Source organism: Zootoca vivipara, chromosome 3 (genome assembly GCF_965207765.1).
Source record: "Zootoca vivipara chromosome 3, rZooViv2.hap1.1, whole genome shotgun sequence".
Classification (NCBI taxonomy): Eukaryota; Metazoa; Chordata; class Lepidosauria; order Squamata; family Lacertidae; genus Zootoca; species Zootoca vivipara.
Genome location: NC_142586.1, coordinates 62663288 through 62676327, shown reverse-complemented (window position 1 = coordinate 62676327; position 13040 = coordinate 62663288). Strand labels below are relative to the sequence as shown.

The following is a 13040-nucleotide window of genomic DNA, read 5'->3' as shown; positions in this document are numbered from 1 at the left end:
ATCAAGTGATGGACCTCAGCTGATGGGGATGCAAATCACCCACTCCACTCATTAGATGACTGGCCCTTCCTTGATCATCAGATCAATATGCATCCCCATCAGGGTGCTGGGATAGACATAAAGGTTCAAAATTCTTCATCCACCCCAACCTAGTTTCTTTTTTTCTTTTTGTTGCCACCACCAAAATCAGTGAGCTCTTGAAAGGAGTGGGGGCGCAGAAAAAAATTGCTTAGGAGATCAGTGTAAAACATCTAGGGGACACCAGGTTGGGGGGGGGGGGGAATGCGTTAAAGTGTAATTTAAAATGAGTCCCCCTCCCAGCCCTTCCAGAATACTATTAAAAGGATGGATTTCTACTTAACAAGGGTACTATTCACAGATTATATCTGTGTATTTAACACAATGCAAAACTGATCTTGAATACTGTTTTCCTAGACACGAGGCTAAACATTCCTGAGTTCTTAAAATGAGTATTAGCTTGCACTATTAATGCAAGTATTAGTGAGCAGTATTACTTATCCACTTACCACATCAAGGTCTTGGGAAACCCTCCGTTTGCGAAGCTCTTCCATCCTCTCACATACATCAGTAAAGCAGGTATTATAATAATCTGCATATTGCTCAGCCAGGTCATCAATGTTGCCCAATGATCCATCCTATAGAAAAAATAAGAAAGGAATGGTTATTTTTAAACCATTTTCAGTGGACATGAATAAACTATTTTAAGTGCAACGTGAAGTTTGTCATCTTGATGTAAAAAGCTCTTGAAGAATTATAGTGACTACAGTGATCACTACTTTTAAAGAACTGTTTTTGTAGACAAGAACATTCCCCCAATATTCAAGAGTCTTCTCAGGCAAACATGTTTGCATTTGAGCTAGTAAATGATGCCAAGCCTTAAAAGCCACTCAGAAACTTCATAAGCAGTGTTTAAAAGCAAGAACAGATAATAAAGTATTTATGTTTATATTAGCATACAGGCGATACCTATAAACAACACAAAGGTAGTCTGTCAATATACCAGAAGATTAGAAAATGTATTAGAACTTGAAAGTTAATTGACTGAGCCAGTGCATATTTTCCTTCAGAACATATTTTTACCTGTACTATAAAGATAAATGAAACTGGAAAAACCAATTTCAAATTAATCCACAAAAGATTTACTGCTGTACTGCTCTGTCAATACTGAATCCATAGGATGTGTTGAAGATATACTCTAAAGCATTTGAGAAAGCCACTTTTATTTGCACAAAGCCATCACTTTATCAACAAGAATCTCCTGTCAAACCAGTGTTCAAATCATGTTGTTGGAAAGCACTGAAGTAAAATGAGACAGAAAGTGAGCATGCCAGTGAATTACTAAAGCAATATGAATGTTTAACTGGGTAGGAGGATATATATATATATATATATATATATATATATATATATATATATATATAATGTATGTGTGTGTGTGTGTGTGTATAGGCTATAGATGTTCAGCGCATACTTAAGACTAGACTTGTATCTGCTATCAGATAAGTTACCATGTTCTACAGTTACATTAAGTAATTCCAAATGTAGGTTTAAAATAGTTGAATGTTACGGTCCAGGACTATGGAAACTCCTGGTGTGCTAATAATTGGGGATATATTGTTTCTGGACTATCTAGCAGCAAGACTGCTCTATTGCTGTCCCTCAAGTGGTTCCTTGCTAACACTCTTGGATACCAATGACCTCTTTTCCTTAGTTTTGGGCATCCTATTTTTGCCACCATGCCACTCCCAGATGCAACAAGAAACACACCAGTTTTGCCTGAGTACTTGCTGTAGAAGAAATTCAATGCTCCATCTAAACTGCAGAGAGGTCTAACAGAAGTTTAAACTGCAGAGAGGTGAGCCTAAAACATACACTTTCCTGCAGATAATTTCATTCATGTTATTTTATCACATTGGTGTTTGCCATCCTGGGCTCCTTTGGGAGGAACGGTGAGGTAGAAATTTAAATTTAAATCCTGACACTGGACTGTCCTTCTGTGGATTTTGCTGTTGCGTGCTTGCTGGTCTGCCAAGTTCTGCTGTTGACCTATTGCCTTGAAGTGCTACAGTCTTACTCCTTGCAAAGCTTCAATCAGGGGACTCAACCTATTTGAAAATTCCTCCAGAAATGGCAGCGCTATGGAAGAAGTAGCAAGAGATAGATAAGATAGAAGCAGCACAGTGCTGTTTAATTGCATCCTATGAGCTGCTACCCGCCTAATAGTATCATAAATACCGGTAGCATGTGGTCCACAGCTTTCCTAATGTAAACAAAATCATTCACAACTTTGTACTACATAGCTTGAATTGCATGAGTTTGTTATAAGACCAAGAAAGCCAGTTCCCTATCCACAACTAATCATTATCATTCTTCAAAGGCCAATCTGTTTTATTTTAACCTTCCAACACTTCCATTTCTGGATGTTATTTTACCATGATGCTTTTAAATTACGAAAAGGTAAGCTGTAGATAAATTTAGCTGCAACCCCCAAGTTACTTAGGCATAATAAGTAGAAGTACACTTGAATAAACAGCTATAGGTTGCAGAATTAACTCTGAAAAATAAGGGCAGCTCCTCCAGCTCCATCAGTCTCAAACACAACCCACAACTCACCACTGCTTTCCTAGGAAATTTCAATCTGTATACTTTATAACTATAGCAGACCACCTTTGGGGAATTACATTCTTGACTAGATCAAGGAAGTTTGAAACCAGCCATAAAAAACTGTATTTGTGAATCCTTGCATGGGCCAAGAGCTGCCAGACCCACAACGTGAAAGTAACTGGAACCTCTGATTTATCCAGTACTTCAGCCAAAGATCAATCACTTGCATGCAAAGCACCTGGCAAGCTGATTAGAAAAACTTCTGAGCCTGTAGGTCTGGCAGATTAAATTCCAAACAAGGTTTTTTATTTTTTTTACCTGTTTACCCAACAGTAACCTTATCACTTGTTCACTTGGAACTGCCACAGTTCAAACAATATAACAATGCCAACATGAACAACAAGAAGCTTAACTTACTTTTATTTTCAGTCTGCTCTATTGTTTATGGCTTGTAGCTAATGCTGCTTGTAGATACACCAGTATACATATAAACACAAATAACAGCACTAACAATATCGAGTTTCCAGAAGATATGTACACTCGTTAACATGAGCGTTTTTGCCAATATCAGCTCTGCTGCCTCGTAAATTCATTCTATAGTTCAACCTTTGCCAGCCTGGTGCCCTCCAGGTGTTTTGGATTACAATGACTATGGTAGGTGAGGCTAATGGGGAGCTGTAGTCCAAAATGTCTGGAGGTCATCAGGTTGGCAAATGCTAAACTATAGCTGCTTCACTGGCAGAAACTTCTTCCAGAAGACATATTGCATAATTGATCAAACTCTAGAATCAAATAAGTTAAAACTTTAATAAAAACTAATAAAAGTGCTATCTCCTAGTACATACTGTTTCACAGCATGCTCACAGAATGCAAGGCTCAGTATAGAGGAAACAGCCAGGTGAAAGAAAAAATTCATATTTTAAGAGAGAAGAAGCAAACACCAAGTAAAAGTAAAGAACTTAAAGCACTTCAGAACAGCAGGTGTTCAACACTTCCTTTTGAGATTGTCATTTGCACTGGAATATTCCCATTTTATAAATGCTTCAGATTTTTTTTGCAACGTAATACCATACAGCATAAATGATGAATTGCTATTGAATTCCTAGAGAATTAGTCTGGGACCATGTGAATACTAGAAGCAACCATCATGATTGATGTTAATGGAGTGAATAACAAAGACAAGTTATAATGATCTGGCACTTACTGAACTAGATTTATTGGTCACCACACACCAGCCTGATGAATGTACTGGCAACATCATTTGTACTTGATGTTAAAGATAAAAGGAAGTAGCGTTTTGTCAGGTATCTTGCATTAAGTAAATGAAATAAGCTTTGCCAAGAAGGAGTCTTTGGCTCAGATTTTTGTTTTTTAAGCCCAACCTAACTTAAGAACGTTCGTGGAAGAGCCCTGTGCTATGGACAATCATCAATAACCAGCAAGCCTTAGAATCTACTAGAGTTTACATGAACATATTGACAAATGGGCCAAGGTGGGAATTTGATGTATAGTGGGGGCACCTCAGTGATTTAATCTGATCTCTAGATGCAGAAAAAGAATTAGCATGATAAGGGCAACCTGCCTCTTGGCAGGATAGATGTTGAGGAGGACAGCTCTACATCATAAAACTGCTTATAAGAGAGGGATTATTATATTTTTAGTAAATCTAAAGCTAGTGTAGCAAGTACCAGTTCTGATATATTCTTGCATGCCATTTGAACTTGTGCATTATTGCTGCTTTGTTGGGCCAATGTGAGGAAGAAGGAAATGTTAGCCTTCCATGCATACAGATTAGCCAGTGGCCATCAGCAAAATATCTCCTGTATCAACCTGCCTGTGTTGTCAGGAGGCCATTCTCAGTGTGCCCATCTTTAGGAGAATTGCATTACATAGGTACAAAATAATAAGAGTGTTCTCTGTGGTGGTGCCCCAACTGTAGAACGCCCTCTTGAGGGAGGTATGCTTTTTGGCACCAGGTAAAAACCTTTGTTTGTCCAGGCGTTTTAGATTATGGTATTTGTAGCTAATTGAAAGGTTTTATTCCTCTTAATTGTACTGCATTTCCTGTTATGTTTTATATTGTATTTGGATTTTTCATATTCCTTTCTATACCACTCTGAATCCATTTTTGGATGAAGAGTGGTTCATCTATTTTTGCTTCTGCTAAAGCAGGTTTCCTCAAACTCGCCCCTCCAGATGTTTTTGGCCTACAACTCCAATGATCTCTAGCTAGCAGGACCAGTGGTCAGGGATGATGGGAATTGTAGTCTCAAAACATCTGGAGGGTTGATGTTGAGGAAGCCTGTGCTAAAGAGTCGGTGCTAACATTTGTACCAAGTTACAGATAATAAAATGAAATAGTGAGCTTGGGTTGGAAAGACATGCTTTTCTCATAACAGAGGAACTAGAAAAGAGAGAAAGGGTGTTCCTCCTGTAAAAAACTTTGCATGCTAAGCCCTGACTATACATAGATAAATAAATTGATAGAAAGACACCATTTGAGCTAACTCGAGACATAAGGGTCAACTGTGTGGAAAGCCACTGCAAACATTAGCAGTTTATCTTTAGGACTTCAGCCTGAAGAAGAAAGCTAGTCATGAAAAATTATGTGGAATATATGATCTTACATTGCACTAACATATGTTTGGTTTGGATAGCATAAGAAATACAAACAGGAATGGTAAGATCTAAGACACAGTAAATAAGTTACATATTTCTTTCTAATTGCTACACTAAAAACACCTGGATATAATTTATATATGGTACTGTAGTAAAGTTTCATCTCTCCAACAATAATCTGCACAGACCTTTCCAAAGTCAGAAACCTTTTCTAGCACAGCTGAACTTGGACAATTGGAGAGACCATGTTTAACATACCCAACACAGAAGCTATTGTAGAATAAATTTAAACTACACAATAATCTACACTTGTCTCCGTTAGCATTCATACCTTCTAACTTGTCCTCATTGTTCTCCATTAGAGATGGCAAGCTCACACTGGCTTGGCCAAACTATTAATAACTTGTCTTATTTTCCAAGACAATCGGGAAACAGGATATTAATACTGGTAATAACATAAATTATACCAATAATAGCATCATCATTTCCATTTTCCTTTGAATTGTTTATGTCTATGTATACATAATGAAAAAGAAGTACTGTATATAAGTTGCTGTATATTACGGTACTTTCTTTAAAATACAGTACATGCAGCACTCTTAGCCCATCTGCTTGATTCCTCCAAATGCCCTGCACCCTTAAATACTTCCTGGCCAGTGGCAGCAAGAGCAGTGATGGCTATGCAGAATGCCAGGGCACTAGAAAGAAAGGGGAGAAAGGGACAGACCTTCCTCTTTTCCTATCGCCATGTGCCACCCAACAATGCTAACCAGTAACTATTTTGAGGAAAGCAGGTAGGGTATTCTGGGGATCACAGAAAGATGCTGGAATTCCTTCCCTCTGGCTCCAATTATAATTCAAGTAAAAATAATAATATTGAGGCTTGTAAATCTCACCTCTTCCTTAAGGCAAATCTTATGTGCCTCTGAAGCTCATATCAAAGTCTGAGCTCAGCAAGCTCCACCGCCATTTCTACTCTCCTCTCCCTTGATTATGGCCTCTTTATGCTCTCTTACTGGAACAGTTAGTGTTTGCCACATGCCAATTGTCAGCAGTGATTTTGTGAAAGTTTGCAGTAGTTGCATTTGGCTTGTTCAGTAATAATCTTGAAAGGCTATGTCTTAAACTGCCTGGTGATTAAACTGCACAATATGAAAATACACGCATTACTAACATTGCTCCTTTTTTGCACTGAACACTCCCAGCCTCTATCTCCACTTCTATGACTCCAAACATAATACCACAAGGGTTAAATTTGCCAGTCAGCTTAATCTGAAGTTTAGAAAATAGCCCTACATAAATGTTGAGCTACAGTTGTTTTAGTTCTTTCATATTATACTATGAACACTCAAATTTCTCATATGCCTAAATAATTACAGAAACACAAATAAAATAAATCACAATTCCAGAACCATATAAAGCATGTTCATCTCAAGAGATATTCATCAGCCTCAATAACTGTGTGTCTTCTTTACCAATGAACTATGTACAGCAGCAAAATAAAGGATATGAAAGCCCCAGAGCAACTTTTCTACTAAGAGGTAAGCCTAGAATCACTATAACAAAATTGTAAGAAAAAAGACAATAGGAAGCGTGGTTTCTGAAGTAAGAGCTAGTGCAAAATTCTAGAAGATTCCTTTTTGAAAAAAAGGAAAAGGAAAAAGAAAAACATCTGGAAAACTTAGGCATAGCCTGAATGCCTGTTTGCTTCTATCAGCTGTTCCATCTGCTCACCAATTCCTGTGCTTCACAAGTTTAGGAGCAGCTGGGTTAGAACACATCATATGAATACGTTCAGACATAACTCCCCCCCCCTTCAAAACAACACACACCAAAATTCTGTTTTTCATAAACAGTGATGAGGCCCTCCAGAAGTTGCTGGGCTACTATTCTCATCATCCCTGACCTTTGGTACGGTGACTGGGGCTAATCAGAGTTCACTGGCAAGTTACTTGTGACAAGCTGAGCCCCCACAGCAGCTATTTTGTGTGTGTCGGGGGGGGGGGGTGTTCCCCATAACATTGTACTAATGGGAGTCTTCAATGTACTGCAGCCTTATACAGCCTTATACAAGGTAGCCTGGCCATATTTCCCATGCCTGATAATCTCAGACCAGTTGTTGTCAGAACTGGCACACAGGTCTCAGCTCAGATCAACATGTTTTTGCTTGGTTTGCCTCAGGACTGAATCATGTGATCATTGCTGCCAGTGGACCAGTTTTCTTAAGAAGCCAGAATTACAGTCAGATTTGTATTTAATACTTATTCTACGTATACATCTTTAGTGAGCCTTCAGTTTTAGTATGACCAAAAAAACTGTAAAATAAAAAATCAATTACAGTCATACCTCGGTTTGCGACCGCAATTCGTTCCAGGGAGCTGGTCGCTCGAGTTTGTCGTAAACCGAGGGGCTCTTCTGCGCGTGCGCGAAGCACCACTACAGCGCTTCTGCCGTGGAACCAAGATGTAAACACTTCTGAGTCCGTGGCAGTCGCAAACCAATCGGTCGCAAACGGAGGCGGTCGCAAACGGAGGTATGACTGTACAATTACAGATAGTGCAGGTTGTCTTTATTGCAACACTGATTGTTGCTTTGAGCGGTACTATGCTTATTCTGGCTTCCATCTTCCCTTCCCTATCTGCACACATTTCGTCAGGGTACGTGTGTCCCCCAATCTTCTGGAGCAGATTTTGATGGTCTGCCAGAGCAGGGGGGGGGGTGTAAGGAAGATCAAAGTAAGGAGAGGTTTCATTGTGCAAATTGAACTTTCTTGCACGGGCAAAACAGCAGCACTGGGGACACACACACACACACACACACACAATTTTTGCTGTATCTATAAGCATGGCAGCAGCACTTTAGCAGATCTATGAAGTAATGAAGTACTGTACTCCACCCCAAGACAAAACTGCATTAAAAACATATGCTAAATGTGATTTGATCAGCCCCCTCCCCCCACACCTGCTGATTTGCCTCCCCTTCTCTGGGGTGCCCAGCTAACTGGTGGTGTAAACAGCTGCGCAACAGGGAAAGGTATACAATGGGATCAATGAATCCATCATGGGCCCCCCACTCCCCACCTAATTGGAAATGTAAACAGCTGAGGAGCACATGGATCCATTCCATAGACAAATCCCTATTATAGTTTCATACATTCTATAGTGTAACAGATAGGAAGACAGAGGCAATATACAGAATCTCTCATATTCAACCTGCCTATAAAACTAAAACAGTTATCTCCAATCATGAACAAAAATGATTTAAAAAAAACTTTTAAGAACATTCGTATGAAAACGTCAAGTATTTTAATGATATCATGGTCCAGTGGAAGGCTCAGCAACCTTGATACCTCTCCAAACTACTACAGGAGTGGGGTGGGGGGTGGGGGGCGGGAGGTGCAGTGATGTTCATTAAGATAAATGAACTGATGACATTTCTGCCAATTCTGGGCATTCTTAGAATTCCCACCTACAGGTTGTATCTAATGGTTTTCTCCATCAAAGGAGGCAATTTAATTTTTCTCCCCATTTGGTGCACCACTACACAATTTTTTTGTCCTGGTTATCAAAGTCTATGCTAAGCATATTGAGAACACAGGTTACATGCCTGACCCCACTTACCTGGGTGCAAGCTCTGTTAACTGATTAAGACTGGTTTCTGGAATTGTGCTGCTTTAAAAAAAGGTGTTTCTCTAAACAAGTACGATTAGTGTGCAACTACAGAAAACAGACATATGTAAATAATTCCCTCAAACTGTACTGTACACTCTCCTAACTGGCTTTAAGGCTACAGTAGCCTAGTTTGTGTCCACTGGTGTTATGCACTTGCAGATGAAGCCAGCTATTTACAACGCAGGGTGCAAGATTACTTGCTACCCAGCCTAATCCCAAAGACCTCAGGTTCCAGTAATTTATACAAAGTAAACATGGACTGGTTTTTACAGTCATTTCTTTTCCAGAAAACATATTTATCATATTTTTATCTCGCTCTTTTCATTCTAACAACAACTCCATGTTGTAGGTTAGGCTCTGGCCCAAAGTCAGTCAAACCGATTATGGCAGAAATATGTTCCAACGTCATGAAACACAGCTTCCCAAAACTTCTATTATCTAAATCACATAAAATTACTTACTAGCAGAACAGAAAGGGTACACAAACAAGAATTGTGCATTACAGCTCTGCAATCCACCCACTTCCAGAAAGAGTTCCTGTGGAAATCCTTAACTGCTACAAAATTGGGTGTTACTGCCTAAAGGATATAAACAATGACATTCTGTTTAGTTTTTCAGCTTGCAAAGTCAAAGGGGCTATACAATTCTGGAAGTACAGAGATAAAAAAGGCCGCATTTTAATAACGTGAGTACGAGGAGTTGTTAGAATAATTCACAAAAGTATAACTATGACTGGTAAATCAATCAATTTTTTCTGTTGTTCTCTGAGGGCCTTTGGAGGTAGGAAGGCAGATGTATTGAGGTTTATGGCCCAATAGCAACTAGGCCACATTACATCACACAATAGTCTTGTTCAATCACTTAACCAATCAAGTGTTTATTATAGTCAAGCAACCAATAAATATATGTGAAACAGTATGTGAAAGGGTCCCGGGGGGGGGGGGCAGGAGTTCACAGCACCACCACTTTACTGTGTTTGTTTCCTCCTCAAGTTACAGCACTGGTTTCAGAATCTGGTAAGTTATCAACTTCAGGATACCAGGTAAGTGGGTTCTCTGGCTCTGGGACAGGCAGAAGCTCAACCTGCTTCCTGATAGGTGGGGGCATAGAATTTGTACTCAGTGATGACAGCTGTCTCCAATCCTAGCTTCACAGGCTTCTCTGGTTATCCACCCAGATGTTGCTTCTGTCTAGACCGAATTCAGCGGAAAATATGGGATATAAATAATAGAATCATAGAATCATAGAGTTGGAAGAGACCACAAGGGCCATCCAGTCCGACCCCCTGCCAAGCAGGAAACACCATCAAAGCATTCTTGACATATGCCTGTCAAGCCTCTGCTTAAAGACCTCCAAAGAAGAGGTCTTTGGAGGTCTTTAAGCAGGTCTTTGGAGGTCTTTAATTAGGCTACTGATGTCCTCGGCCTGCCCCAAGTCAGCAAGTATGGGGTAGAATGCACATGGAATAGCCTTTGCCTCTTGGTTCTCTTCTTCTCTTGACCTCGCATTTCTCTACTCCCTATTGACTCTACCCTCCATTCTCTCTCATAGACTTCTTGCCCTTATTGCTCTCCCAGGGGGAGGCTTCCTGAAACCTCGCACCTTCTCTGAAAAATTACTCGAGTATCACTTACTAGCGCTCCAGGTTCTTACCAGGGACCAGATAAAAGTTGTCCAGTTTTCACTGGTCCATCTTCCTCTGGACTTCCATGTCCTGTAAGTACTTCCTGCCTGTGAAGCTCTTTATTTCCCTTTCTCCTCATAAACAAGACAGACAGCTGTGGTTTCAATGAAACCAGTCTGTCATGCAGACACACTTTCCTGGTAGCAGCTGCCTCCCTCTCAGCGACAGTGTGGTGACCATAAAGGTAAAGGGACCCCTGACCATTAGGTCCAGTTGTGACCGACTCTGGGGTTGCGGCGCTCATCTCGCATTATTGGCCGAGGGAGCCGGCGTAGAGCTTCCAGGTAATGTGGTCAGCATGACAAAGCCGCTTCTGGCAAACCAGAGCAGCACATGGAAATGCCGTTTACCTTCCCGCTGTAGGGGTTCCTATTTATCTACTTGCATTGTGACGTGCTTTCGAACTGCTAGGTTGGCAGGAGCTGGGACCAAGCAACAGGAGCTCACCCCGTCACAGGGATTCGAACCGCCAACCTTCTGATCAGCAAGCCCTAGGCTCAGTGGTTTAACCACAGCGCCACCTGGGTCCCATGGTGACCATAACACTGTTCAATTCCCACCTGACTGCAGATCCATCAACAACTTGCAATAGTTTGGGCTTACAGCTGAGCAGACAGCAGCATTGCACTTCCCCAACAGAAATTGCACACAAAGTGGGTAAGGAGTCTGTTCCTTGGATCAGCTGCCAGAAGGTCACATAAGCAGAGATAACTATACACAAAAATACCAGTGATACAAGGTCAAATCTCATGGATCACAGTACTGTACAGTACTAGCATTTGGCTTTTTACTGTCCTAGCCAAGCAGAAAAAATCTTATGCACGAATACTATTCTATTTGGGAGGAATAATGCACCGTTATCCAGGGGAGTTCAGCTCATTTAATTAAAACAAGTACAATCACCCTCCTGTGGGCTTTAAATGCGAATATCCATTTAAATATTATTCAGATGCATATCTTCTAAGTACTGGGGACTGTGCTGAGCTTCATGTTTATATCAATTAGGGATATCAGTGGGATAATAAAAGCTTTATGTCTTGCCAGTTTATAAGCCTTTCCACTCTTGGATCTGGAATTTTTATTCCATTATGATCTTATATGCCCATATTGCTTCATCATGGCCAAAGTGCCTGTTGATGAGGCTAAACAGCCGGCTTTTTCCTCAAGTAAATAGAATTTAATATCTCTCTCTACCCACCAGCTGAAAAACATGCTGCATTTTTTAAAAATGGAAAAAAGCAATCAACACAGCATTGCACATGGCCCTTGTTTGCCTGAGGCTTTAAATCTATAGCAGCAGTCAAGAACTAGATAGGCCATGAGATCAATATAAGGCTGGGTACTAGGGCAATGGACCACAGTGACTCCCTCGATCGCTCTGCCTTGTACTGCAATATTTCTTAATACAACCTTTCACCCATATCATGTAGCACTACCAGGTCCTGACTAATATTAGGCTCCAAAGGGGAAATGTAGATACTTTCCAGTGATTTAGTTATGAAAGTGCAAAAACATGACACGTCTACAGCAGCTTGGGTAAGAGAATAAGCAAAGGCTGAGGAGGCATCCTGGGTCAATAAAAAAGCAGGGCCTAATAGATGCTACTCACCAAGCACATGTGTGTTTAAAGTATGTGTTACTCCACATCATGACAGCAGATGTTTTGGAAAGCACACATATTTGAATCTCAGTCCTGATATCTCTTAAGCTACTCATAGTCACAGATGTACACTGAACCATAAATAGATTTCTCTGTTGTGAGTCAAGATTAGTGAAAATCTTTAAATCTTGATCATTTGAGAAGCTTACTATGTCACTTGAACATTTCTGACTTTGTGTGCACATGTGCACACACATTTATACTACTATAATGGCGCCTTTTTACGTTGCCTTCATAATTTGGCTCATTCCCATTATGCAAAAATGTATAGAAGATGACCAGGGCCACTTGGGAGGAGCCAATGCTGTGGCTGCTTTCCACACCTGTGCCGCTCTAGTTCCAGGAGGGGCAGTGCTGATAACAGTGATAAGCTGCAACACAGGGTTCTCCTACATGTCATTCCTATGCTTTTAAAAAAAGGCTTTTCAAAGTACTTACTGCTAATTTTAACTGCTGTTTTAATTTATTTTTTGCATTCACATTTTTATCTGTAAACTGCCCTGAAAACTGACATCAAAGGGCAGTATGGAATTTACATAAATAAATGCAATTAGCATACTGGGGCTGATCTTCAAGAATTTTTACTGCATTCAAAGCAAACTACCCTTCCTCTTCCCAGAAGTTTTAAAAAATAGCAATAAATTCTGCAAGTTTGCAGCAGAAGCTGGTCATGGAAAGCACTGATTGATGGCATCCAACAGGTTACCAAGAAGCCTTCACCACTCAATTTCCAGAGTAGTACTGCATAATTTAAAAAGCTTATTTTTATTTCCAAGTTAAG

General features: G+C 40.2%; 1 protein-coding gene across 3 annotated transcripts in view; it reads right to left on the bottom strand.

Annotated features, from left to right (window-relative positions):
- SASH1 (SAM and SH3 domain containing 1) overlaps nucleotides 1-13040 on the bottom strand; it is a 522525-nt gene that overhangs the window by 98800 nt on the left and 410685 nt on the right. For all 3 annotated transcript variants that reach the window (XM_035108791.3, XM_035108795.3, XM_035108793.3), the window contains exon 2: nucleotides 528-656. In XM_035108791.3, coding sequence (XP_034964682.3) covers nucleotides 528-656 — 129 coding nt within the window. The remainder of the gene's footprint in view (nucleotides 1-527; nucleotides 657-13040) is intronic.